This window comes from Lipophrys pholis (assembly GCF_963383615.2).
Source record: "Lipophrys pholis genome assembly, chromosome: 1".
In the NCBI taxonomy this organism is placed as follows: domain Eukaryota; kingdom Metazoa; phylum Chordata; class Actinopteri; order Blenniiformes; family Blenniidae; genus Lipophrys; species Lipophrys pholis.
The window spans coordinates 54,574,838-54,602,337 of record NC_137635.1 but is presented as its reverse complement, the minus strand read 5'-3'; the positions used below and the strand labels follow the sequence as shown (position 1 = coordinate 54,602,337).

The 27,500-nt window shown below is 46.2% G+C and overlaps 1 protein-coding gene across 2 annotated transcripts in view; it reads left to right on the top strand.

Moving 5' to 3' along the window:
* The window catches only part of adgrl2b.1 (adhesion G protein-coupled receptor L2b, tandem duplicate 1), a 158,803-nt gene that overhangs the window by 112,524 nt on the left and 18,779 nt on the right, over positions 1-27,500 (top strand). For both annotated transcript variants that reach the window (XM_080483259.1, XM_080483260.1), the window contains 12 exons: positions 4,066-4,166; positions 5,279-5,464; positions 8,616-8,799; positions 12,100-12,222; positions 13,336-13,541; positions 14,134-14,307; positions 17,760-17,969; positions 18,356-18,576; positions 19,142-19,208; positions 24,206-24,297; positions 26,385-26,553; positions 27,400-27,500. The exon at positions 27,400-27,500 is cut by the window's right edge and continues 28 nt beyond it. In XM_080483259.1, the coding sequence (XP_080339385.1) occupies positions 4,066-4,166; positions 5,279-5,464; positions 8,616-8,799; positions 12,100-12,222; positions 13,336-13,541; positions 14,134-14,307; positions 17,760-17,969; positions 18,356-18,576; positions 19,142-19,208; positions 24,206-24,297; positions 26,385-26,553; positions 27,400-27,500 (1,834 nt within the window). The remainder of the gene's footprint in view (positions 1-4,065; positions 4,167-5,278; positions 5,465-8,615; positions 8,800-12,099; positions 12,223-13,335; positions 13,542-14,133; positions 14,308-17,759; positions 17,970-18,355; positions 18,577-19,141; positions 19,209-24,205; positions 24,298-26,384; positions 26,554-27,399) is intronic.

Here is a 27,500-nt window from a genome sequence, read left to right as displayed (position 1 = left end):
TGTGACTGTATCGGTCAACCAAAGAGAAATTCATCAGACGTGACCAAATATGTGTTTTTATATCAGTTAGCTGATATGAAATGATCTGATCCATGGTGTGATTTTAGTTTTGGTCATTTTCATCAATCTGCTCTTTACCTTAATGAGCTTCATCCAGATTAAAAACCATAATTGGGGGTCGTGAACTTAATCCGGCCGACCAGTGGCGTCATATTTTGGTCAACGTTTGTCTCGGCTTTTAACGGCCACTTCTCAAAAGTGTTTAACTCGTTATTCTCATGACAGGAAGTTATCACGATACCTTTATTATATTTATATTTATTTATATTTGTATATTTCTGTAACTGTAGTTATTCCCGTCAGTATGTGGCGTTGATGTTTGCTGAGCTTTACAGGATTCGTTTCAGTTTTCTTCAGACGTGTTTCTACCTCCAACACAGAATCCCGTTTTCTTCTTTCATGTTTTCTTTCCGCTGGCGTCCCAACAGGAGCGTTGGGGGATTACACAGCTTCTCCCCACTCGGTCTGAAACACCTATCAAATATTCCGCCCGATATAAAAAGGCTGTTTACGAGCTGATGTAATCCGCTGTAACTGCAGCAGCTCCGCGGACGTCTGCTGATTCTAATCTGAAACGTTTCTGTTCGTTCTTCCTCTTATTGTGCCCAGCTGAGATTAACAAACACGGGGGTGGATTATTCTCTTTATTCGCTCTTCCTCACATTCTGTTTCGCTCCTGGAATCTGATTCTCAGCCGATAAATGATGAGAAGTGACGCCGTAGAGACGCCGAGGGACGATGAGACTGTTTGAGCTTCTTCTCCGGTCATTTCCTCTGTCGGCTGTTTGATGGAGGCCAAAACGCTTCAAATCAGATTTTATTCTCTTCACTGGCGTGCTTAGCGTGTGGCGTGTGGCGTGTGGCGTGTGGCGTGTGGCGTGTGCTCAGATTCTCACCAAAACTTTAGGAACAATATTTATCCATTTTTAGGAATTAATATATATATATATATATATACAGTGTACATATATAAAATCGGCAACAGAATTCAGCTGCAAATAAAGATTTTTATTGTCTAAAAGACGATAAAATGGGTCAAATTTGGTAAATCAAAAGAAAGAAATATTATAAAATTGTGCAATGTATAAAGATTACAAGACAACAAATAAAACAATGAGAAGGAATAAATGCTACAAATAAAATAGAAACTGATAATACATATTAATAAATACATAAATGTTAAAAGCAATAAATAAAAGATAAAACAACTTCAGAATATAAAAATAAGAATGTGAAAAACAAAATCAATGAATTCTGAAAATGATTAAATGAAAGAATAAATTAATCAAAGAAATGATGAACAAACAGACGAATAAATGCAGAAAATAATAACATCAAAGCAAAAATGTATTTGAAGAATTTGAACGACTAAAAAGATAAAAGGATCAATTTCAATAAAGACAGATCAATTGGGCAAATTAAAATATATCAGGGAAACAAATTAACAATATTAAACATTTTCAAAATGTGCAGCACTAAAATCCTAAGAGTAAAAATGTTTGTAAATGAAACGATAAATGAAACGATTAATTAACGTAATTGAGTTAAAAATAAATAAATAAATAAATAAATAAATAAATAAATACCCTCCCTAAAAAAAATGTGATCAAATTTGTGCCTCCAAAGAAAAAACAACTGTTAAAATGAAATTGGAAGAAGAATTCTGTGACGCGAATCACTAAAGGAAATAAAATATTGAATAAATTAAATACACAAAAGTGATAAGATTGTAAATAAATGATTAAAAAACATACAATATTAAAAAATAAAGAAAAAATCTAAATAAAACATGCAAAAATAACCATGAATATTATATCGTAATGAATTATTTCACATAAATTACTGTAATTATCATCAAAAAATAGCAAAAGTAATCCGAAACATATCAATCATAGAAAATACTCAATAAAAAAGACACGAAAAAGTAAAAGCATCGATTCCCCTTGAACTTTTCCACTGATCGTCACATTTCAACCACAAAGTTCAATGTTTTCCTGGGATTCTGAAGCATGGTGGAGGCAGCATCATGCTGTGGTGCTGCTTGTCTCCGGGCGGGACGCGGCGGCGGCGGCGGCTCACAGCTGATGGATAGAAAAAGAAAGACGAGGCTCAACAGACTGTCCAACTCCAGTTATTTTACAAAGACAAAACAAAAGTGTGGTGGAGACGCCGCGGACGGAGCTCAACAGACTTCAGGTGGGATTACAGTTACAGGAGGAAAGTATTGACTCGGGAGGAGAAATACTGTGACAGTATTTAGTACCACAGATTCTTTTCCTTCCACTTCACTTCACCTTGGTCCGTCTGAAAATCCAGCAAAGTACATTTAACGTGACAAAATGTGTAAAAGTTCAAGGGGGATCGGTACTCTGCAGTAATAAAGTATGGAAGATGAAGTAATCCAGTAAACATTCAAAAAGCAGAGCCGGAGTGAAGGACTCATGAAATAAAAGCGGCGATCAGTCGGAGCCTCGGAGGCAGATCGTTTCCTGGAAGCTGCAGATCCGTCGTCACATGAAAGTGAGTGTGTCTCATCGCGCTTCACGAGACGTGATGTAAACGGCGACGTTTTGACGGCCGGTTGAAGATTTCCTCTCCTGGAGTGTGTGAGCTGTGCAGTCGGGTCATTATGGGAGTTCAGCTGACAGCGCCGCCGCCGCCGCCGCCGCCTCGCTGAAGTTACCTTCACACCCCGTCAGGAGGCTGACAGAGCTGTCAGCGCCGTGACGGCGGGAAGACGCTCCAGCGGAGGGGATTCACACGGACCCCGGGAGCCCCGGGGAGGAAGACGCTTTTGATCATATTCAGGATATCGCTGAGATCCGGCGTTTCACATCTGATGCACTCGATAAATACGACGACGCGCCGCGCTGAGGAAATCTGAAACTTTAAAACCTCCTAATCTGACTCCCGCCTCAGCAAACACAAACAGGTTTCACTTGACGGCGCGATGCAGTGAGCTGCAGGGACTTCCTGTTCAGGGTCCCTGAAGGCATCGCGCAGCTCAAACAGCCAATCAGAAGCTTCGATTGGTTTCTGGATCAAAACTAGCCCAAGTCCAATCCAGTTCAGAACCACCTAAAAAAATTATTAAAGATCAACCCGGAACACGTTTTAATCCCATTTCAGAACCCGTTTCAATGCAGATTAAAACCAGAACAAACCAGATTAAACCAGAACAAAGCAGATTTAAACCAGAACAAAGCGGATTTAAACCAGAACAAAGCAGATTAAACCAGAACAAACCAGATTTAAACCAGAACAAAGCAGATTTAAACCAGAACAAAGCAGATTAAACCAGAACAAACCAGATTTAAACCAGAACAAAGCAGATTTAAACCAGAACAAAGCAGATTAAACCAGAACAAACCAGATTTAAACCAGAACAAAGCAGATTTAAACCAGAACAAAGTAGATTTAAATCAGAACAAAGCGGATTTAAACCAGAACAATCCAGATTAAACCAGAACAAAGCGGATTTAAACCAGAACAAACCAGATTAAACCAGAACAAATTAGATTAAACCAGAACAATCCAGATTAAACCAGAACAATCCAGATTAAAGGAGTCCAGACGAGTCGTCCTTCAGCAGACTGAGCTCAGCTCCATGTGAACTCGTGTCGTAGTTTCTCTGTTTATAATAAACATGTTTGTTCAAACCAGGATCGGTGTTTGTTTACCTTCCAGATGTCAGGAGAAGTTGTTTACTATAATCTGTTTACATGATGATCAATCTGTTTATTCCAAGACGTGAATTCAGTTCTATATGTTTGATGCCACTTCGCATTTTTAAGCTTTTTGGCCTGTTACGTCCCCGAAGTTTACATTTTCCTTTTAACATTGTTTACTGGTGTATTATTTATTGTCTTACACACACACACACACACACACACACACACACACACACACACACACACACACACACACACACACACCCACCCACCCCGCGGTGCGTTCAGGGTCCCTCCGTGAATGTGAGTTGTGACGCTGTTTGTTGTGCTGCAGGCGTGGCGTCCTTCCTCTGCACCGTGGCCGGGACCTGGTGCTCCAAAGGGCCGGACCTCAGCAACTGCACCTCCCACTGGGTCACCCAGGTGGCCCAGAAGGTAAGAAGTCCCGACGCCACCGAGGACACAAACACGTCTTCTGTGTCTCTGGTCCAGGGCGCTCCTCACAGGAAGGACGAGGGACGCAGAGCGCGGCAGAGAGCTGCAGAGAGCGGCAGAGAGCTGCAGAGAGCGGCAGAGAGCGGCAGAGAGCGGCAGAGAGCGGCAGAGAGCTGCAGAGAGCGGCAGAGAGCGGCAGAGAGCTGCCGAGAGCTGCAGAGAGCGGCAGAGAGCTGCAGAGAGCGGCAGAGAGCTGCAGAGAGCTGCAGAGAGCGGCAGAGAGCTGCCGAGCGGCGAGAATCAAAGCTGCTCTCCACTCTCACTGCCGGGCTTTGATGTGACGCAGGTCGAGCTTTGATGTGACGCAGGTCGAGCTTTGATGTGACGCAGGTCGGGCTGAGATGTGGACGTCCAGATAAGAAACATAAAGCTGCTTCAGGCAGTGGAAGAGAGAAAAACTCACACAGGCAGTGGACGAGCGAGGAGAAGCATCGATTTCAGCCAGAAACACTCGGAGTGCCCAGAGAGCTGGACCGAGGCTCAGCGGCTACGCTAACAACACTCAGGAGGACAAATACAAACCGAGAGAAAAGGAATATAAACTAAGACAATGATGAACGACTGATGACTGAATGCATGTATGTATGTATGTATGTATGTATGTATGTAGAAGTACACACTGGGAAACTACGTCAATGCCCCTCGTGGAATAAATAAAGGAGATTGAATGTGGATCTGAACAGAAACCGAGAGAAAACAAATACAAATCAACACAAACCAACAGAAAAACAACAAGCATAAAATACAATAAAGTTTTATGAAAACCTTGAAAGAAGTTTAAAATGATGAGATTAAATCCAGCTTGAGGCTGAACCTGTCGAATAGAAGAAACATTCATTAAACTACACGACTAATAATCCTTGTTAATTCCTACAGAGAAAAGTCACTTGGAATTAGAAGCTGGATTACTGTTAATCCTCCATGTTTTTAGTTTCTTAACATGGTAGATTATTTCAGGTGTTTGGTGGAGTTTCTCCCTGCAGGTCGGTGCAGACGTTCTCCCCTTCCTGTTCTCCACTCGCCCCCTGACCTCCGCCGTCCTGTCGTTGCAGATCCGCAGCGGCGAGAACGCGGCGAGCCTCGCCAACGAGCTGGCGCGCCACACCCAGGGCCCGGTGTTCGCCGGCGACGTCAGCTCCTCGGTGCGTCTGATGGAGCAGCTGGTCGACATCCTGGACGCTCAGCTGCAGGAGCTCCGGCCCAGCGAGAAGGACTCTGCAGGGCGCAGCTTCAACAAGGTGCTGCACACACACACACACACACACACACACACACACACACACACACACACACACACACACACACACACACACACACACACACACACACACACGTTCTGGGATTATCACAAGACACAAAGAAGTTTAATTTCCTCTGACAGGAAACACAAAACAACAAAAGTTCATCTGCTTCCTGAATGAGGAGGATCTCAATCTGCCGCTACTCTTCTTCCTCTTTCCTCTTCATCCTTTTGCCTTCATCAGTTCCTCTTCTTCTTCTTCTTCTCGTTGCCTTTTCATCAGAAAGTCGTCCAAAGACTTTCACTAATAGAAGTTTAATCCCAAAGGTTTCCTTAGAAACTTTTCCTTAATTTCTGGAACGTTCAGATTGAATCAGGGGGTGGGGGGTGGGGGTGTGGGCGAGGGGGGGGGTGACACCTGATGGTAAGACACTTCCTGTTTTCTCACTTCCTGTTTCTGCGGTGTGTTTTCATCCTGCTGCTCCTCTTGTTGTGTGGAAAAGCTTCAAAAGAGAGAGAAGACGTGCAGAGCGTACATGAAGGTATATCTGCCAGGATGTTACCCCCCCCCGCCCATATTTATAACCCCCCCATATATGTTAATACCCCACCTGTCTTTATTACCCCTCCCCTCCTTTCTGATGGTGACCGACTCCCAGCATGCAGTCTGTCTGTCATGTTTCAGTACCTGTTGACCTCCTCCTCTTCCTCCTCCTCTCCTCCATCTCGTCAGCTCTTCTCTGTTGTTTCAATACCCCCCCCCCCCCCCCCCCCCACACACACACACAGTGGTAATTGCCCCTCCCTGTGAGACAGAAGTATGTACGTTTCTGACATCAGCATTAGTTGTTTCTCCTCCTGTTTTATCATCAGTTCGTGTTTTCCTACTTTTATTAAAACTAAATTAAAACCGACCGGGGTCCTCCAGCATTAGCATTAGCATTAGCATTAGCAGTCTTTATCCAATCTGAGCCGCTGCCTCTCTGTCCTGCTCCGCGGCAGAAATGAGCATTAGTATCATCCTGAATCCACAGTAGCTGTGATTAGCATTAACAGCCTGAAAGGTTAAGTGTGTTTTTCCCCTGCTAGCATTAGCTATTTTCCGCTGCACGTGAGCGCCTCTCAGCAGAGATAGGAGGAAGAGTGAGGTCTCACTCTCTTCTTAATCACCTCGAGCAACAATGTCCACTAATCTGTGCGTCCCCGCAGGGCGCCCTGGGGTTCGCCCCCTGGTGGCAGCATGTGGTTTTGTAAGGTGATTTCCACTGTGCGGACGTCTGGACGTCCGCCTATAGGGACCCGTGTTCGATCCCGGCCCCGAGCAGGCGGTTAACAAGCGCTCGGTGGGCACAAACATTGCGGTTAATCACATGTCGTGCGGACGGCGGTCCTCGTTATTCTGGGCGAGCGGATGATCCGTCTGCGGTCGATGAGTGTTTTGGATAATCACAGCTGTGACTAATTGGTACAGTGAGCAACTTCTTGTTGTGGTTAATTATCGTCATTGCGACGGTTAATGGCACCTATGGTTAAATTGTCAGTCTTGATTTGCGGCGCCGAGGGGGCGGCGCCTCGCCGGGTAGCGAGCGGAGAGGGTGAACCGGCCGAGGTCAAAGGAAGCCGGGATGCCGCCGAATGTTTGGTTTGCTTACTGCTCGTCAGAACGCAGGAAATGAAGAGATTTCCTGCAGGCGAAGCGAGCTGCAGCCCGACCAACCGATCCGGTTCAGGAGGAAGACGACCGGCCTTCATCGTGAGGATGAGGATGATTATTGCTCTTGAGGGAGAACATTTGCATTCAGACGGCTCCATTGAAATGAAGGAGAGAAAGAACTTTGTTTCTTTTGCCTCTGGACTTGTTTGCGTTATTATTCAATGAAGAAATCATTCCACTGGAGGCTATACAATATATATATATATATATATATATACATGAATATAATATACACATAGAGGTATACAAAATACATACTAAATAAAATGTAACTTCAGAAGCCGCATCCGGTCCAGTTTCATCTTGAGTTTGTGGTCACAGTGTACGGAAGAACTTTGCGAGATCACACAATTCGTACTAAAAATGACAACAATCTCAACATAAAATACAGTGAAATGTAAAGAAAAACACCTATAAATGCAATTTAACCACCTTGCTTGGTGGTTTCTGATTTTCTTTATCCACGAGCCTTATGTTTGACTGAATTAAACGTCACAGCAGCGCCCCCTGCAGGAGGTTGTCCTCTCATTAAGGTATGTTAACAGTTAAAACCTCGACTATTTCTCTGCTCTTCCCGGGTCCCTGGTCCGAGGTTCTAATTTACACATAAGTTAGAGGCTTTCAGCAAGGTGCCACTGGTTCTATTGAAGACTGACAGTGTGAATGAGGTCTGGAGGCTCGTTGCTTTAATCCGCAGTGAAATGGAGCTGCTGCCGCTCAAACTGGCTTCAGCATTAGTAACACTTCCTGTGTTCAGGCTGTTCCACACATTGTTTCCCCGGCCCTAATGAGCACAGACGTTGGCGTCTTTCCCTGATATTCACACTTTGCAGTGCTAACTTTAAGAAGTAACCGTGCCGACATTGCAGCCCTGTAGTAGTATTTTTACATTAAACTGCAATCGAGATACATTGGTAGCATTTAGCATTTAGCTGGGCTAATTTTGGAATTGAGTCGTGCTGATTTATTAGCTGTGGTATTAGCAGATTAGAGATTGAAGCATGTTGATGATGATGATGATGATGATGATGATGATGATGATGATGATGATGATGATGATGATGATTGCTCGTTCGGGAGAATCTTTGTTAAAAATCAGCATTCAGACGGCTCCATTTAGACGGAGGAGAAAAAGAACTTTGTTTTTTGCCTTCGGGCTTGTTTGCGTTATGATTCAGTGAAGCAATCGTTCCACCAGAGACTCAAATTAAACCGATTCATCGTAAACAAAACATAAATAATGCAAAGAGAATTCTTTAATGGTCATCTCGGTGTGGAGGCCGTGTTGATGTGTCAGCTCCCCGTGACCATGCATGACCCCTCCTGTTGTGTTTCATCTGCTCGCTGGTTCCCTGCTCTGTGATTAAACTCCTGCCCTGACCAGAGGAACAACCAGCAGCAGGCTGACCCTTTGACCCCGTCTCCGTGGGTGCAGGCCATCGTGGACACCGTCGACAACCTCCTGAGGCCGGAAGCTCTGAAATCCTGGAAGGACATGAACGCCACGGAGCAATCGCACGCCGCCACCATGCTGCTGGACACGCTGGAGGAAGGCGCCTTCGTGCTGGCGGAGAACCTGATCGAGCCCGCCGTCGTCAAAGTGCCCGCAGAGAACATCAGTGAGTTCCTCCTCGAAACTGTTCCTGTTTTTCAAAGTAAATGTCAGCTTGTCGGCTGAGCCTCAAACTTTCCTCCGACAGAAAAATAATCTGATTTAAACTCAGAAACACACCTGAGGTGGCTTAGTGGCTGGAGAGCCGAGCTAGCATTCGCTTTAAAAGTAGCAGCACTTATTTACCTATATATATATATATATATATATATATATATATATATATATATATATATATATATATATATATGGGTGTGTGTATAAGTACTATACTAGTTCTAGTAAAAGAAAAGAAAAAGAAAGTACTATACTAGTAATATTACTTGTATTACTTGTAATATTGTCGCCTACATTTAGCCTGTATCTGCTCGACTGTAAGCATTTTGTACGATTAATGTAAATGTTTACCAGCGTTATATACATACCTCTGCTAATATTAGCATTTCATAGCACGAGTGGGCTTATTTAGTAGCACTAAAATTATGACTTAGTCACATTAATGTGAGTATTTATTAATATTTATTTGCACTAGTAGCATTAAGCTACAACAATCCAATTCACTGACTAATGCTAACTTGATAGCAATATCTATCTATCTATCTATCTATCTATCTATCTATCTATCTATCTATCTATCTATCTATCTGTCTATCTGTCTATCTGTCTATCTGTCTATCTGTCTATCTGTCTATCTATCTATCGAGCATTTTAAATTTCACATTTAGCTGTTGTAACATTTAAAATAAGCATTATTAACGTTTGCGTTGCACCAATCTGACCATTGGTCATGCTAAGATTGCTCATCAGCAGCATTTGATTCTAAGACTTCCGTATTTAGCGTCACAAATTAAAATATCATTATTTTATGTCATATTGACGTTTAGCAGCATTAGCACATTAGCTGCAGCTAATGAGACGCATCGTTAGCGTCGCAGCAGCTCTCCCGCTCACCGTCATTCACCTTGTACCGCAGTTCGTCTTTATTTCTCGTGACGTCGACACGTTTATCATCGAACAAGAAACAATCAGGTTTTAGTTCGTGACTTTTCTCCGCATGAAAGTATTGAAGTATCTCGTCTCGTAACAGAGAAAACGCTGATATTACTTTAATAACTGCGTTGCCACTGTTACCAGAAGCAAATAAAGCCAATTGGTCCTCCTGGAGTTTATTAACGACATGATCTCACTCAGTTCTGTGGGCTTTGTGCTCGTAGCTCTCTGTTGCTAAGGCTCACCCCCCCCCCCACCCCTCCTCTCGCCCTCTTTGTCTTAGACCTCATTGATTTTTAATCTTTTTCTTGCTTTGTGAAGTCGCCTCATTGAACGTGTTCAGTGAGACGAACTGTTCGGACCTTCGGGGGAAACAAAGAAACCAACTGTTGGATTCAGTCGCTCTCCTCTGTCACGTTTTAGCCGCCGTTAGCAGAGCTGATAAGAGCGAGTCGCCCTGATTGTTTCTTTGTTCCTGGCGCTGAATAAAAGAGCTTCTGGCACTGGTTCTTATTTTACCATGACCATATGTATTTGGCTTTTATTTTTTTCACCCAAGTAGGTTTTTAAAACGCAGATCTGATTATTAGATCGGATTATCTCGGTCACGTGATCACATGTGGACGCACCGAAGATCAACCGGTCGAGTTTGTTGTGTTTGTTTGATCAGGAAACGACGAAGGTGACGAGCAGCAAAGCCGACGAGTCATTTAAAGTCACGTCTCCTCGTCCAATCACAACGTCAGTCGGGTCCAATCAGATAGAAGCGTCAACATGACGCCGTTTTAATCCGATTACTTCTGAATCAAACTCGTCAGCGTTGACTCAAACACTCAGATCATGTGATCTGGACATAAGCGTCTGAAATGCATGCGTATAGGGTTTCAGTACTGAAACTAACAACAGCGCCGACTAGTGGCCCGACATGTAAACTACATGATTTTCAGCGTTACTGTTGTTTCCGTGGAAACGTCAAACTATTCTGAAACAAAACAAAACAAAACGATGTGTTTTCACTGGAAATGTTGTTGTGGAAATGAAGTGTAAAGGAAGAGAGGAGGAGGAGGAGGGGAGGAGGAGGAAGATGATAGGATGAGGGGAGGAGAGGAGGGGGATGAGGAGGATGAGAAGGAGGAGGAGAGGAGGAGGATGAGAAGGAGGAGGAGAGGAGGAGGATGATAGGATGAGGGGAGGAGAGGAGGAGGAGGAGGAGGGGAGGAGGAGGAAGAGGAGGAGGAAGATGATAGGATGAGGGGAGGAGAGGAGGGGGATGAGGAGGAGGAGGAAGAGGAGGAGGAGGAGGATGATAGGATGAGGGGAGGAGGAGGATGATAGGATGAGGGGAGGAGAGGAGGAGTAGGAGGAGGGGAGGAGGGGGATGAGGAGGAGGAGGAAGAGGAGGAGGAGGAGGAGGATGATAGGAGGAGGGGAGGAGAGGTTGAGGAGGGGAGGAGGAGGAAGATGATAGGATGGGGGGAGGAGAGGAGAGGAGGGGGATGAGGAGGATGAGAAGGAGGAGGATGAGAAGGAGGAGGAGAGGAGGAGGAGGATGATAGGATGAGGGGAGGAGAGGAGGGGGATGAGGAGGAGGAGGAGGAGGAAGAGGAAGAGGAGGAGGATGAGGAGGAGGAGGAGGATGATAGGAGGAGGGGAGGAGAGGTTGAGGAGGGGAGGAGGAGGAAGATGATAGGATGGGGGGAGGAGAGGAGGGGGATGAGGAGGAGGAGGAAGAGGAGGAGGAGGAGGATGATGAAGGGGCTAAAAGCCGGAGTGGGGGAACCATTGCTGTGGTCTGTCAGGACTGGTGGATGTGAGGAAGTGAGTCTGAGCTGACGCCGCCGTCCTCTTGACCCTCAGTAATTTCACTCATCAAAGCGAGCGCCACCCGGCAGCCGGCGCACCGGAGCGAGCGGCTGCCGGAGTTTGGAGGATTTTCAGAGATTTGCTGCTGCAGCTCAGTTATCTGAAGCCACGGGGGGAAAGAAAAAGCTCAATGATATTTTTTGATCCTGTGAATATTTGACATTCATTCTGCGGCGCCCGCTCATCCGCCATCTCTCTCCGTCCTTGTTGTGATGTTTGCACTGCCTCGCGGGCGTGCACAATGGCGGCCGACAGCTTAGCGACACGCTTTTTTAAGTAAATGACTCTCTGTGGGGGGGCTCGCTGCCGAGAGGCTGTTAGCACAATGAGCTAGCAGTCCTGACACGTAGCCCTGAACACTATCGCTCTGCTGAACACCGTGTAATGCTTTGGAGACCTGAGTAATCCCTGTGTGCCCCCCCCCCCCCCCCTCGCCCCCCTCGCCCCCCCACAGTGCTGGACGTGTACGTGCTGAGCACCGACGGTCAGGTCCAGGACTTCAGGTTCCCTCAGACCAACAAGGGCGGAGCGACGCTGCAGCTTTCCTCCAACACCGTCAAAGTCAACAGCAAGAACGGTGAGTGAAGCGTCACGTCGCTGCCCGCTAATGCTAACGGCTCTCAACTCCCAGTTTCACAAAGAAAAGTTGTCGGCGGGAAAGACGTCCCCCCGTGATTAGCATTAGCTTTAGCCTGTTCTCACAGTTGCTGCGATTGGCGTCAGTTAATTGGAAAAAAAAATTATATTTAGCTTCAGATGATACGATAAGCGCTGCGCGATGAAATCTCTCTGTCCTCCTCGCTCGGCCCACCCTTAGCTTTAGCATTAGCATTGCTAGAGCCAGTGAAGCTCAGCTCTGTTACTATTAGACTAAACTCCCATTTACTGGAGACGACGCCTCATTAATCCTGAACTAATATAACAGTCCTCCGGACAAAAACGTGAGACCAGCCCCACTACAAGTAGCATTAGCATTAGCCTGTAGCCACATGAGCGTTGATTAGCATTTAGCATGTTTAAACAAAGCCTTCTTTTATAAGACCTGTGTTCTACTGGAGGCAAACCAATTCTTGTTTTGCAGGAGACTTCATACTCAACTCACAGGCCACGCCCCCTCACAGCAGCCACACATCTGTGAAGCAGCCTTTTAACTTTTCAACTGCAGCTTATTTCTCACTTCAAAAGTTTCCCGAAAGACATTTCTCTGAACTGCTTCAGTAATAAAAGAGAAAGTTTGTGTGCGGCCGCCATGTTGGTCTGGTTGGAACTGACAGCCTTCAGCATTCAGTTGCATCACGTAAACTACGATCTGTACAGCATGCTACATGCTAACGAGCTTCGGGGGCTACACAGTAGAGAGGCTACATGCTAAAGATGATTAGAATATGAATGACAGAAGAAAATGCCATCATTTGTTCAAACTTTCTTCTACTTCTTTAGCCTGAATGCCTCTCTGACCTGAGCCCACTGTTAGCTTTAGCATTAGCATTATCCAGAGCAGTTACTTCTAACAGAGAGCGGCTTTGTCGCTGTTGGATTAATGCTAATGCTACTTCCAGCGGGAAATCTGGGAGAAGAAGCAGCTTTTACAGGCTGACGGCACAGGAACAATCACAGTGTGTGTGTGTGTGTGTGTGTGTGTGTGTGTGTGTGTGTGTGTGTGTGTGTGTGTGTGTGTGTGTGTGTGCAGGCGTGGCTAAGCTGGTGTTTGTGCTCTACAAGCACCTGGGTCAGTTCCTGAGCACGGAGAACGCCACGCTGAGGACGGCGGGCGAGCCCAACAAGCACAACCTCTCGCTCACCGTCAACTCGCACATCCTGTCGGCCTCCATCACCAAGGAGTCCAGCCGCGTGTTCGTGGCCGACCCCGTCATCTTCACGCTGGAGCACCTGGACGTAAGCCCCGCCCCCCCGCCCAGAGCCCCCGCCCCCCCTCTTCGGGATGTTTGAGCGAGGAGGCTGTGTCAGAAAAGCAGGGACGCTAACATATCAGTGAAGACGATGCAGTGACGTGAACGGCTGAAGACATTACAAAGATGAGACGGAGTGATCACAGACAGTGGATTTCAGTGTTCTCAGACTATGGTTTTTAGCCTATACTGTTTTTTTTGTCTTTAGTTTTCAGTTTGATTTCAGGTTGGGGATGTCCATAGATGATGGGTTTTTAAAAGTGTCCACAGACAATGGTTAGAGTCTTTCACCATGATTTTCTGAACCTCCGACACGCTCTAAAGCTGTTTTTTTTTTTTACAGCCAATAATCTTCCAGACCTGTTGACCTCATCAGAGGTCAAAGGTCACAGATTTTTTTTTTCAGGATTTATTTATTTCCCAACTCTAAATAATTTGATGATTTGTGCATTTATTTTGTATTAACATGGTGCGTGTGTGTGTGTGTGTGTGTGTGTGTGTGTGTGTGTGTGTGTGTGTGTGTGTGTGTGTGTGTGTGTGTGTGTGTGTGTGTGTGTGTGTGTGTGTGTGTGTTGCAGAAGGAGCACTACTACAACCCTAACTGCTCCTTCTGGAACTACTCGGAGCGAAGCATGATGGGATACTGGTCGACTCAGGGCTGCAAGCTGCTGGACACCAACAAGAGCCACACCACCTGCTCCTGCAGTCACCTGACCAACTTCGCCATCCTCATGGCGCACCGCGGCAACGTGGTAAGCCCCCCCCCACCCTTGTGGCCGTCACTGCGATGACACGGGAATAGGCAGCGGCGGCGGCGGTCTGACGCGCGGCGTTTCTCTCACAGGAGTAATATAATTACGACCCAATTAGAGCGAGTGCAGCCCGCCAGTAATAAATGTAGAGAAGTTTGTGGCGTGTTTAATAATCTGTTTCCACTGGTGAACTGGTGAGCCTGTAATCTGTTCTAACCTCAACCTGAACCACAGCTCCAGACCGCAGCCCCCCTCCCCCCCCCCCCCCCCCCCCCCCCCCCCCCTCGCTCTGCTCCTGCTCCCCATAAAATTACTAATATCCCAGCAGGAGTTGCCTCACTTTCAGGCCTTCAGCTCGGTCCTGTAATACGTGCCAGGTGAAAACATCTGGGAGGTTTTCCACATCTGCTGAGACGCTCGTACACATGGAGCCTCGCTCCTCCGGCACATGTTCCCTCTTTACTCTCCTTCAACCTCTCAGAGTCGCAAGATTCATTCTTCACTGTTTACATTTCCATGTTTTGGACCCCGTTTCCACGACAACGGCGAGACAACGTCGCCCCCGCCCTCTGAGGGGTTTCGCTTCGTACGCTGGACATACGCCCCGTTGCCATGACAACTTTTCAAGTGAAAAGTTATTTTTCGTTTCAAAAAAGTTTCATGTTTTGAAGACGACAGAAACTCTGTGTGATATAGTTAAAATATCATGACTCCTGGACTGGGTAGTTTTATTTTGACAGTCACCGTAATGACAACCCAACTTGGTGGTTTTATTTTGACAGTCACCATAACAACAACCCAACTTGGTAGTTTTATTTTGACAGTCACAGTAATAACAACCCAACTTGGTAGTTTTACTTTGACAGTCACAGTAATAACAACCCAACTTGGTAGTTTTACTTTGACAGTCACAGTAATAACAACCCAACTTGGTAGTTTTATTTTGACAGTCACCGTAACAACAACCCAACTTGGTGGTTTTATTTTGACAGTCACCATAACAACAACCCAACTTGGTAGTTTTACTTTGACAGTCACAGTAATAACAATCCAACTTGGTGGTTTTATTTTGACAGTCACCATAACAACAACCCAACTTAGTAGTTTTATCTTGACAGTCACAGTAATAACAACCCAACTTGGTAGTTTTATTTTAACAGTCACCGTAACAACAACCCAACTTGGTGGTTTTATTTTGACAGTCACAGTAATAACAACCCAACTAGCTAGTTTTACTTTGACAGTCACCGTAACAACAACCCAACTTGGTGGTTTTATTTTGACAGTCACAGTAATAACAACCCAACTTGGTAGTTTTACTTTGACAGTCACAGTAATAACAACCCAACTTGGTAGTTTTACTTTGACAGTCACAGTAATAACAACCCAACTTGGTAGTTTTATTTTGACAGTCACCGTAACAACAACCCAACTTGGTGGTTTTATTTTGACAGTCACCATAACAACAACCCAACTTGGTAGTTTTACTTTGACAGTCACAGTAATAACAATCCAACTTGGTGGTTTTATTTTGACAGTCACCATAACAACAACCCAACTTAGTAGTTTTATCTTGACAGTCACAGTAATAACAACCCAACTAGCTAGTTTTACTTTGACAGTCACCGTAATAACAACCCAACTTGTTGGTTTTATTTTGACAGTCACAGTAATAACAATCCACCTCGGTAGTTTTACTTTGACAGTCACAGTAATAACAATCCATCTTGGTGGTCTGTCCACTAGAACGTCTGTGTTCTCCAGTCTTCATGTTTAGAGCTCATTGTTCTCTGGCGCTTGTGTGTGGTTCCATTACAAAAGCTAACAACAGCACCAACTAGTGGAACTCCGATAAAAGCTGCATTGGAACTAGTCTGGAAGCTTTTATGACGCGAGGCCAAAAGCTAAATAAAAACCAGTATAAAATACTGCAACTGCTGATAATCTGAACAAACGTTACCTTTGAATTCTACTTGGTGCTACATGCTGTTAGCTTCCCTGCTAGCTCGCGTTCAGCGTCACTTAAACTAAAACGAGTGTTTTTGACCCGTTTCATCACTTTTTTTGGGGTTTTTCTTTCCCGTGTTTCTGTGAAACACTTAGCGGATCGTGACTTCAGCAGATTAATCATGAAAAAGGGATGAAAAGTCTCACAGTTTAACCGGAAGCTTCCACGTGAGCGTCGACTGAGCCGAGGATTTCCTCTTCATGTGGCTCAAATCAGCTCAGAAATGTAATAATGACGCAATCTCACACACGCTGTGACGGCTTTTCTTATATTAACCAGTTTTCCGGTTAAATCCGGTTGCATTAGCTCGGGATTTCCTGTGCTGGTGTTTTGTGGGTAACGTAGCTCCTCCGGATGTCGCGGCTGCCAAACGTTCGACGAGAAAAGGAAACTTACGAGTTTATTTTCAGAGAAACTGAAATGTAGTTCTTGTAAATATGATCCCTTTTTGTTTCAGGTTTCAGATCTCGGGAGTTTTTTCGAGTCTTTATAAACTGTAACATTCACATTTCAAGGAATTATTCGTAGCTCTGGTGCTAATGTTAGCATTAGAGCTAATATTTGCGTTCATAAGTACTAATGCTGAATCTGGGTCTCGTTGGTTATTTCTCTCGTTTTGGGATCGAAACGCTAACGTCGTGCTCGAACCTGATTTACCGGCGTAGCCACTTCGCTAGTAATGCTAATTTTGAGGTTTAGCTTCGGATTGTATTTTCCCTAAAATCAGCTTTAATCGACTTTATTTTTAGCATTTAGAAGCACTTATTTTGACATTAACCCAGAGTAATGTTTCATAGCAATTACTGGTGTTAAGTAGCACAAATAGTAGCTATTGTTAGCGCTAGCATTAGTCTTTAATAACACATTTGTTACCTTCGATCAGTATTGATTGATTGATTTGTCTATTCGGGGATTAAACTCATGCAACTTGCTGAGTCACAGCGCTAGTAATGCTAATTTTGAGAATTAACAGATTTTAGTTGTGCTAACTGTCTGTTACTGTTAATTAGCTTTAATATTAGCATTTAGAAGCTTTTATTTTGACGTCTCCCAGAATAACATTATATAGCATTTAATGATGTTTAGTAGCACAAATATTAGCATTTTTTTCGTGCTTTCAGTCGGTATTGATTTGCCGATCTGGCAATTAAACCTGCTGAAACAAGCGCTAGTAATGCTGAGTGAGATATATTAATCAACGTTATTGGTTTTAATTAGTAAGAATTAGCTGTCATTCGCCAAAGAATTTGCAATTCTAATCATTTTAATGAATAAAATGTAGAAGCGGCGATGCCGTGTTGCTCGGGATTCGTTAGTGCTAATGTTAGCATTGTGAATGTGAGTCATTGGAAGTCTTCACACGAGTTCTTCTTGTGAGCGTGTTTTATTTGAAGCGTTGTAAAGTTGTGGGTCTGATTCCCGTCCTCGGTGTGTGTGTGTGCAGAGGGAAGGCAGCGTTCACGAGCTCCTCCTCACCGTCATCACCCGGATGGGCATCGCCGTGTCGCTGGTCTGCCTCGCCATCAGCCTCTTCACCTTCTGCTTCTTCCGAGGCCTGCAGAGCGACCGCAACACCATCCACAAGAACCTCTGCCTCAACCTCTTCATCGGCGAGCTCCTCTTCCTCGTCGGCATCAACATGACGGAACCGAAGGTACCGTGGGGACGGCCCGGCCCGGCCCGGCCCTGTTGTAACTCTCACTCCGCTAATGAACGAGGCTCTTTATGCCTGCAGTGTCTCTCTTCCTCGGCTCTTAAACCTTAAATCTCTAACTGACTTCCTTCGCTCTATAGCGGCTACATAGTGACTCTGCAGCGGCTCTATAGTGGCTCTGTTCTGCAGCGGCTCTATAGCTGCTCGATCTGGATTCGGGTCTTAGGAGGTTCCACCAAGTCTACCTGAGTTTGTTCAAATCAGATGAATTCAACATGGTTTCTTTAAAAACGGCTTCTTCTCAACACTGAATGTAAACCTGACCATTTCCAGGTTAAGGAACCGGTTTTGACGTCTGGTTCTGGTTCTGGTTCTGTTTCCCCCAGCTGGTCTGCTCCATCATCGCCGGCGTGCTGCACTTCTGCTTCCTGGCCGCCTTCGCCTGGATGTGCCTGGAGGGCGTGCAGCTCTACCTCATGCTGGTGGAGGTGTTCGAGAGCGAGTTCTCCCGCAGGAAGTACTACTACGTGTCCGGGTACCTCATCCCGGCCGTGGTGGTGGGCATCTCGGCGGCCATCGACTACCGGAGCTACGGCACACAGCGGGCGTAAGAGAGCCGCCGCGCGGCGCGCTAATGATGGTGATGTCACCAAGAGGAGTCCGCCTCTGGCCCGGCGCCGCGTTCGCAGCCTGTCGGTGGCAGAAGAAGCCAAGCAGCAGCGTTAATGAGCGCCGGCCGAGCCGCGCCGGCTTTTCAGGACGTGCTTGCGAATAATTGCCGACCTTGTCAGTTAGAAGTCTCCGCGGCTTCTCGGCCGGCCCGCCGCCATTTGTTGGTCGGATTTATGGGATTGAAGCAAAACGCTTCTTTCTAACTGCGTTCGGCCTTCGCTCGCTCCCGCGCTGCTTCTGTGTGATAAAATACCGAGTGAGGCGTCGTGTGAGCACACACACACACACACACACACACACACACACACACGCGCTTCATATTTGAAGGCTGAAGTCCTGACTCCAGTAGCGCCGGTTGCTCTTGGCGCCGGGCCAGAACTCCCCTCCGGTTGGAACGCCACCGATTTGTGACACACTGCTTTGTTTTGGCAGCGAGATGATAGGAGGTTCTGCACGTGACCTTCTGACCTTCTGACCTTCTGACCCTCTGCTCCCTCTAGATGCTGGCTGAGGGTTGATAACCACTTCATCTGGAGCTTCATCGGACCCGTGACCTTCATCATCGTGGTGAGTTCTACCTCCCTCTAATGAAGAGAGCTCAAAATACTGTGTGTGTGTGTGTGTGTGTGTGTGTGTGTGTGTGTGTGTGTGTGTGTGTGTGTGTGTGTGTGTGTGTGTGTGTGTGTGTGTGTGTGTGTGTGTGTGTCTTATTGTAGTCGTTGCTTTCTCACTCCACTTTGCATGAAGAGTAAAGTGTTTCCATTACCGCTGACACCAGAACGTCAGCGTCCGCTCAGCTATGAAATCCTCTGAAATCACAAACTGGAGAGCAGCAACTACTTAAACACACACACACACACACACACACACACACACACACACACACACACACACACACACACACACACACACACACACAGTGGCGGGGAGGCGGAGGATTCATCGTTTCAGGCGTGAAGGTCATTTCCTCGGTGGGAAAACAAGGCTGCTGGTGTTGGGGGGGGGTGAACATGGCGGTAATGAAGGGGTGGGCCAGACGGCCATTACCGCCGCTCGCAGCCTGCTGAGGATCATGACTCCCCCTCAGCCAATCCGGGCGCTCTGCCGCCTCCGTCCTCGGCCCTTAATATTTCATGCCGAGCGCCGCCTGTTCGTGCAGACACTCTGGCGAGGCCCAAGCGGCGGCGCGGACACACGGTGGAGGACGGCCAATCACAGAGCGCCGTCCGTCTCATCAGATCCGTGTCTGCAGACGCGAGCGTCGGTTCCCTCGTGGCGGCGAGCTGAAAGCCTTTCACACGCCGGTCGTTAGCTTTGCCGAGCAGCTTCTCTCCGCCACACAAACCTGCCGCCGCCTCGCCGCTCGGCGGTGAAAGAGACTTCAGAGAAGCTCCCTGATGGACGCCACGCTGCGTCAGGGCCAAAGTAATCCCACTACATGTTTCTTTAGTGTGGCCGCTTCTTTTAATAGTTTGGTCTGGTTCAAATCGCTGGAAGCTCCAGAGCAGGACGTGATGAGGCCGCGGTCTCGGCTTCACGCCACTAATCTGATCAATGGACAATATTTCAACTGCTCTCGATAAAAGATGGACGCATCTAAACATTTGATTAAAAATCGGATTTGTTTATTTGATTAAAATCTCCCGCTCCTCGTTTCATGTAACCATCGTTTCTATTCGTTCTCCCGCCACAGCTTTTCTGAAAACGGGTTCCACAGTGGAGACGTTGGATTTTCTTCTTCTCTGGTTTTGTTGTATTTCTGTGGCAGCGTTACAGCGCCACCTAGGATATGTACTACATCGTTATTAGTAGTTTTCATGGTGTCGTGTGGAACGACGGCGGAGGAAAGGAGATGGGCAAAGACTTAATCATAGGAGCTACACTCAGAATCTGCTGTGTCTGTGTGAGCTGGACTGGCTCTGCCCACACATGCCCATCTTGGGAAGAGGAGGAAGTACTTCCTCTCGTGGTGCCATGTGCCAGAGCAGAGCTGCCTAATTGTGGGAGGAGTCAAAGGGAGGGCCTACCTTGATTGGGATTGGCTAAACCCCCGATGACACTATATAGGGTTTGATTTCTGATTGGCTGCTTGGAGCAACACACTTTTTAAAACCTGGAACAAGCCAGGGACAGAGAGGACAGACTGTCTTCACTTCTGGGACGTCAGTCCAGGTATGGGGACGAGTAGTACTGCTGGAGAACCTTCAGGAAGTGAGTTCTGCTTATACTCTGAGCCCTTTAACTAGAGAGTAGTACGAAGTGTTTTCGTTGCTGTATTGGAGTAGAAGAGGTAGAATCTGCAGAAGCAGGTGTTGGTGGTTTGGCTGCGTCTGTTTTCAGGTTTCAGCAGGAGCAGACGTCTTTCTCTAAATGACATCGTCTGCTTCTGGTTCCTGCTTTCTGTTTCTCCTCATGTAGAGCAGATTGGTCACGCTCTGCGAACGCACGCCGCGAGCAGATACCAGAGCGTTTTTAATAAGATAAAAAAAAATATCCAAATGTATTCCTGTTTGTTGCTGAATATTTACAGAAGCGGAGGGTAAATATGGTCCGTAGCCAGAGTGGAGGTGGGTGGAGGTGGGTGGAGGTGGGTGGAGGTGGGTGGCGGCGTCCTGCTGTGGTTTCAGGCCCTGCAGTCTTTCCACTGAAGCGTCCCGGGAGCGTGGAAACCTCCCTGCCCGGACAGCTTGGATGTTTTAAAGCTTTTTCCTGGCCTCAGCTCCAGACGGGCCTCCTCTCCTCAGCTTCTCTCTGTTTGGGTCAGTTCGTTCCTATTTGGAGCTTTTTGAGGACAAACGTGAGAAAAGAGGGAAAAGCTCATATTGCAGGACGGAAGCTGTGATCCAGTTTCAAACTGCTTCTGGTTTGACGCTGGTTTCTGAGTCTGGACCAAACTGGGCTTATAAGCTGTTTTGACCTGGTTTCAGACTTCTGACTTCTTTCCACTATGATGGATGAACGACGGACAGATGAAGGATTCCACAGTGTCCAATGTTTGTCTGCAGTGTTAGGCCTTGATTGGAAGTCGTGTTTAAACTGGTTTGTCGCTGGTTTTTGTGTTGGTTTGAACATTCTTACTGGTTTGTCGCTGGTTTAAATGTCATTTGAAGTTGGTGGTTTGGAGCTGGTTCTCCTTCTTGAACAAGTTTAAACCAGGTTTAAAGCTACTTTATGCTCCAGTTTAAACCTGGTTTTAAATTGCTTCAATTCTGGTTCAAGCCTTGTTTTAGGCTGGTTTTAAAACTGGTTTTAGACGACTTATAAGCTGTCTTGAGGTAGTTTGATGCTGGTTTAAATGTGACTTGAAGTTGGTGATCGGACTGAGCAGAAGTTGGTTTAAAGTCGATTTTTATACAGATTTTTTTATTGATTTAAAACTGGTCTAAAGTTCGTGAGCGGCTTCAGTTCAAACCTTGATTGAATCTCACTTTTAGACGACATTGAAGCTGTTTTAATTAAATCCTTCCAAACTGATGGTGGAGTATCTGCCAGCTGGTTTTGGTCGTAGTTTCATGCTCCTGGCGGTTTGAAGGTGAGGAGGTGGAGAAAGGAGACATCGTCAGATTCCTCATTGTCCTAAACGTCTCTGGAAGGACAGAGACATGAAATCTTTTATCTGAGAGCGCGGAATCGTCTGAATCTCCCTGAGTCTGTGGAGCTTTTGTTTCTTGCCTCTTCATTAGAGGGTATTTGCTGGATTCACTGAGGGTTTTTTTTTTTGAGGACAGACGTGAGAACTTTTTGAACGCGTCTCATATCGCAGGACGGCGCTGCGTGGAGCGATAACCTCTCGCCGCTGCTTTCCTCTGAGCGCCGGCTCACTTTATGATCAGCACAGAGGTATTAAATTTTCATATTGCTCTCGGTGCTGGCCTGTTTGTTTTGACACCAACACTATAATAGATTTAGTAATATTCAGCGTGAAAAGTGAAATGCTGTTTCCACATTAAAGCCGGTGAGACGCCACTTTCTGCTCTGTTTGTTACTTCTGAGGCTTTTTAATACTTCCCCCTGATTACCGACCGTCTGTTCATCACAGACGTGACTCTGTTCACAGTTTGTCACTCAACAAAGACGTGGTAATTACCACCCGGCTGAAGATGAGTGATTGAAAACCCAGCAGATAAATAAAAGTAGCGTGAGAGTGGTGGTGAATGAAGCGGCGTTCTGGGCTCGGAGGCGGCGGGGGGGAAACCAAACCGGGGGGGGAAGGTGGAGCCGAAAAATGGAATCTTAATCCTGGAGACTCACTTCATCTTTCACAGATCCGTTAAGATTCCAGCAGATTTACTGTGAAAAACTTTCAAAGGAAGTCACGTTTTCAGCCGCTTCAGCGTTTCAGGGTGAAATTGTTCGGTTGTGTGATATAAAGTTTGTGGGAGTCAAACAGGCTCAGCGGAGGTTTGGTCTTCCAGGAAATCGCTCAGGGTTTTAAATAAAGGAAACACAGAGTAAACAGAAACTGATTGAACCCAACAGGAAGTAGTTTGGATCCGGTTCCGGACCAGTCTAAAGCTTTTTCTGCCTGGCTTCAAGCTGGGTTAAAACTGGTTTAATCTAAATTCATCTGATGTGAGGTTTAGTTTGAAGCTGTCGTGTTTATGTTTTTACTGGTTTTAAACCCTCTTTGGCTGGTTCCAGAGTAATCAGAGTAGTTTGAACCCTTTTGAAGCTTGTCGCTGGCTTCGTGTTGAGCCTTGCTCCAGGGTCACGTCAGCCCAAGAGGTTTTCTACTGTTTTGGAATCGTTCAGAGGTTTTGGTTTTTGGACGAGTTCTAACCTCGATTATTAAAGTGGATTACAAACTGGTGTGGATGGATGGATGAATAAATGGATGGATGGATCAATAGATGGATGGATGAATAAATGGATGGATGGATCAATAGATGGATGGATGGATGGATGGATGAATAGATGGATGGATGGATCAATAGATGGATGGATGGATGGATGAATAAATGGATGGATGGATCAATAGATGGATGGATGGATGAATAGATGGATGGATGAATAAATGGATGGATGGATCAATAGATGGATGGATGGATGGATGGATGAATAGATGGATGGATGGATCAATAGATGGATGGATGGATGAATAGATGGATGGATGGATGAATAGATGGATGGATGGATCAATAGATGGATGGATGGATGAATAAATGGATGGATGGATCAATAGATGGATGGATGGATGAATAGATGGATGGATGAATAAATGGATGGATGGATCAATAGATGGATGGATGGATGGATGGATGAATAGATGGATGGATGGATCAATAGATGGATGGATGGATGAATAGATGGATGGATGAATAAATGGATGGATGGATCAATAGATGGATGGATGGATGGATGGATGAATAGATGGATGGATGGATCAATAGATGGATGGATGGATGGATGGATGGATGGATGGATGGATGATGGACAGAACGACAGAGGGATGGATGCCAGTTACAACACATTCATGTCGTCACACTTTCACGTCTTGGGATTCTTCCTCAGCGCGTTGACCCGGGTTGACCTGGCGCCCCTTTGTGGACGTTGTGTTTCTGCAGGTGAACCTGATCTTCCTGGTGGTGACGATGTACAAGATGGTGAAGCACTCCACCTCCATGAAGCCCGACTCGTCGCGACTGGGAGGCATCAGGTGAGCGATGAGCGCCACAAAGATCCGCCGCAGCTTCCAGAAAAGCGCCGCGCGTTTATTTGATTTCCTCTCCTGCTAAACTTGGCCACACCAATAACTCTCTCCTTCCAGGTGCCGCCTCTTTACTTCTTTTTATGATTTGGATATTTGCACGACGCGGGGTTATATTGCCTTTTATATTTCTCATAACTGCACAGCTGACCTTTGCTATCTCTTTGCTTCTGTGCTGGGGGTTTATGGTTTCCCTCGGAGGACGGCTTCGCTGGCGCCGCCTATAGAGTCCTGGACGGCCAAAACAAACAGAAAGGGACGGCGGTCCTCCCTCCTGCCGTCGGCTGCGTTGGGTCGATAAAGAGACGAGTCCCTGACCGTCTCCGCGCCCGGGATTCTTGTGCGACAGTATGTTTGAGGGCAGGCCAACATATGTTACGTGGGCGTTTGATTTTTAGGCAGCCGCTTTGATTTGCTTCCAAACCAGGAAGGAAAAAAAAAAACAACCAAAAGGCATTGAATCGTCTCTCAGGTTTGTTTTTAGCGCACGGAGGGAGAAGTCACAGTTGCAGATGCTGGATTTCACACGTTACGATAAGAAGTCAGAACTCATTAACTGTCATTAATTGGGGTCCTCATCCAATCTGCTGCGTGTTTACCGTCTGTGTCCAATGTGCTAACTTGGAACAGAGAAGTAACGGTGGCGCTCGCTGATTGATTCAGACAGGAAAAAAAGAAGTGATAATCGCTTTCTGTTTATTAATGATTCCGATCCACACGAGAGAACAGGACGTCTCCCTCTGGTGCACACCGATAAACAACACACAAATAAACTAGAGCTGCACTCGGTAGATGCCACATATGTCACCATGGAAACCAATGGATTACGAGCTCATTTGATCCGCCGCTGCTTCCATCATCTGTCCGGCTCCTTTGTTTGATTCATGTCGTCACAGTTTGACACTGATGTTCGCACTTTTTACAATTTCTGTGACCCCCTGACGTTTGACCCGCAGCCAGGGTGATGACATCACTGCATCATGTGACACATCAGAGGATCGGGTCGTTAAAACTGACCATGTTATGACGGAAACACTTTTCACACAATTTCGGACCTTTTCTTGATGTAGACCTTGACCTTCGACCCAGTTGCTCTCAAAATCTAATGGAAGCGTCCCGGGATGAAGACAAACCGTCCCTGGATGAAGACAAACCGTCCCTGGATGAAGACAAACCGTCCCTGGATGAAGACAAACCGTCCCTGGATGAAGACAAATCGTCCCTGGATGAAGACGAACCGTCCCTGGATGAAGACAAATCATCCCTGGATGAAGACAAACCGTCCCTGGATGAAGACAAACCGTCCCTGGATGAAGACAAATCGTCTCTGGATGAAGACAAACCGTCCCTGGATGAAGACAAACCGTCCCTGGATGAAGACAAATCATCCCTGGATGAAGACAAACCGTCCCTGGATGAAGACAAATCGTCCCTGGATGAAGACGAACCGTCCCTGGATGAAGACAAATCATCCCTGGATGAAGACAAACCGTCCCTGGATAAAGACAAATCGTCCCTGGATGAAGACAAACCGTCCCTGAACATTTCATGCAATTCGGCTCAATAGTTTGGGCGAAAAGTTGGTAAAATACATACGTACAAACCAATAAATAAATAAATAAATAGACGCAGACAAAAACCATACCTTCTCGTCCAACTTTCATTGGCGAAGGAAATAATTAGAATGTCCCCATGAATCGTCCCTGAGGGACGCCAGAACATGTTTCTGAATCCTGAAACGCTGAGAGATGTTAGTCAAACTTCCAGACTTGTTCCTTGGGTTTGTTTTGATGAAGGAGGTGAGATGTGGTTCTTCTTCTTCTTCTTCTTTTTTCCTCCTCATTCTCCTCCTCTTCCTCCTCTTCCTCCATTCTCTTCGTGACTCAGTCCTGTTGACTGATCTGGTTTCCTGGGTTTAGAAGTCCTCCGCACTATGGACTCTGTCTTCGTCCATCTTGTACCTCAGCGGGTTGACTGGCTGCTTCCTGCCTGTGGCTGAGCTGACGCCCCCTGGGGGTGTGTGTGGGTGTGTGCAGGTCCTGGGTGTTGGGGGCCTTCGCCCTGCTCTGCCTCCTGGGCCTGACCTGGTCCTTCGGCTTGTTCTTCCTCAACGACTCCTCCATCGTCATGGCGTACCTCTTCACCATCTTCAACACGCTGCAGGGGATGTTCATCTTCATCTTCCACTGCCTGCTGCAGAAGAAGGTACCGGCAACACGCGGCTGTAATCACATTACCCCGGAATGTAATCTGAGTATATTCACAACTGACTACAATCCCATGTTTATACACCTGTGATCAAATACTTAGATCTGAAGGTAATCAGATTACTTGTACACTAATCAGAATGAACTGTGGCTCTGTTTTTTTGACTGTATTCGGATTATGTTTGAACCTAAATGTAATCAGATTACCCTAACGTCTGACAGTGTAACTTCAGAAAGGAAGAAGAAAGAAATCAGACTTTATTGATTCCTCCTCATCCGATTCAGAGTTCAACTTAATGCTTCCAGCAGTGAGCCTCCACTAATCCCCTAATCCAGTAATCTCATTACATATAAACCCGTTCCTCACTTTACTTTAGTCCGAGTTCCGTAGGTACTTCCACTTTTGAAAACTGTGTACTTCTGTCGGAGTAAGTCCATGTTGACTTTGATAAAGATTCTGAACCAATGTGACGTTTTCTACTTTCCAACAAAGAGATTTAGTTTTACGACTCGTTCAGGTGAAGAAGAGATTTAGTTTCACCAGTTGGAGGTTCAGATTTAAACTCTTCCAGCAGTTCAGAGATGAAAATGAGGCGTCTGTTCGCTGACGACTTGATTTGTTGACGCATTTCGAGCACGGATGTGAGAATTTATGTTTTTTCTTGTTTGTTATGGAGACAGAAATGAACCGGTGGCGGCGGTTTAGTTTGTCGCGGCGCCGCTCAGCGTCGGATTGCAGTCGTTCATCGTTTGGAATGTTTTCCGCCGCGGCGGCGGCTCGTCTGACTCGCTCGGCGTCCATCACTCCCGACCTCTGATCTCTGAACTCTCCTGCCCCCCGCAGGTCCGGAAGGAGTACAGCAAATGTTTCCGCCAGTCGCAGTGCTGCGGCACGCTGCCGCCCGAGGGTCCGCACAGCGCCGCCAAGACCGCCACGTCCCGTTC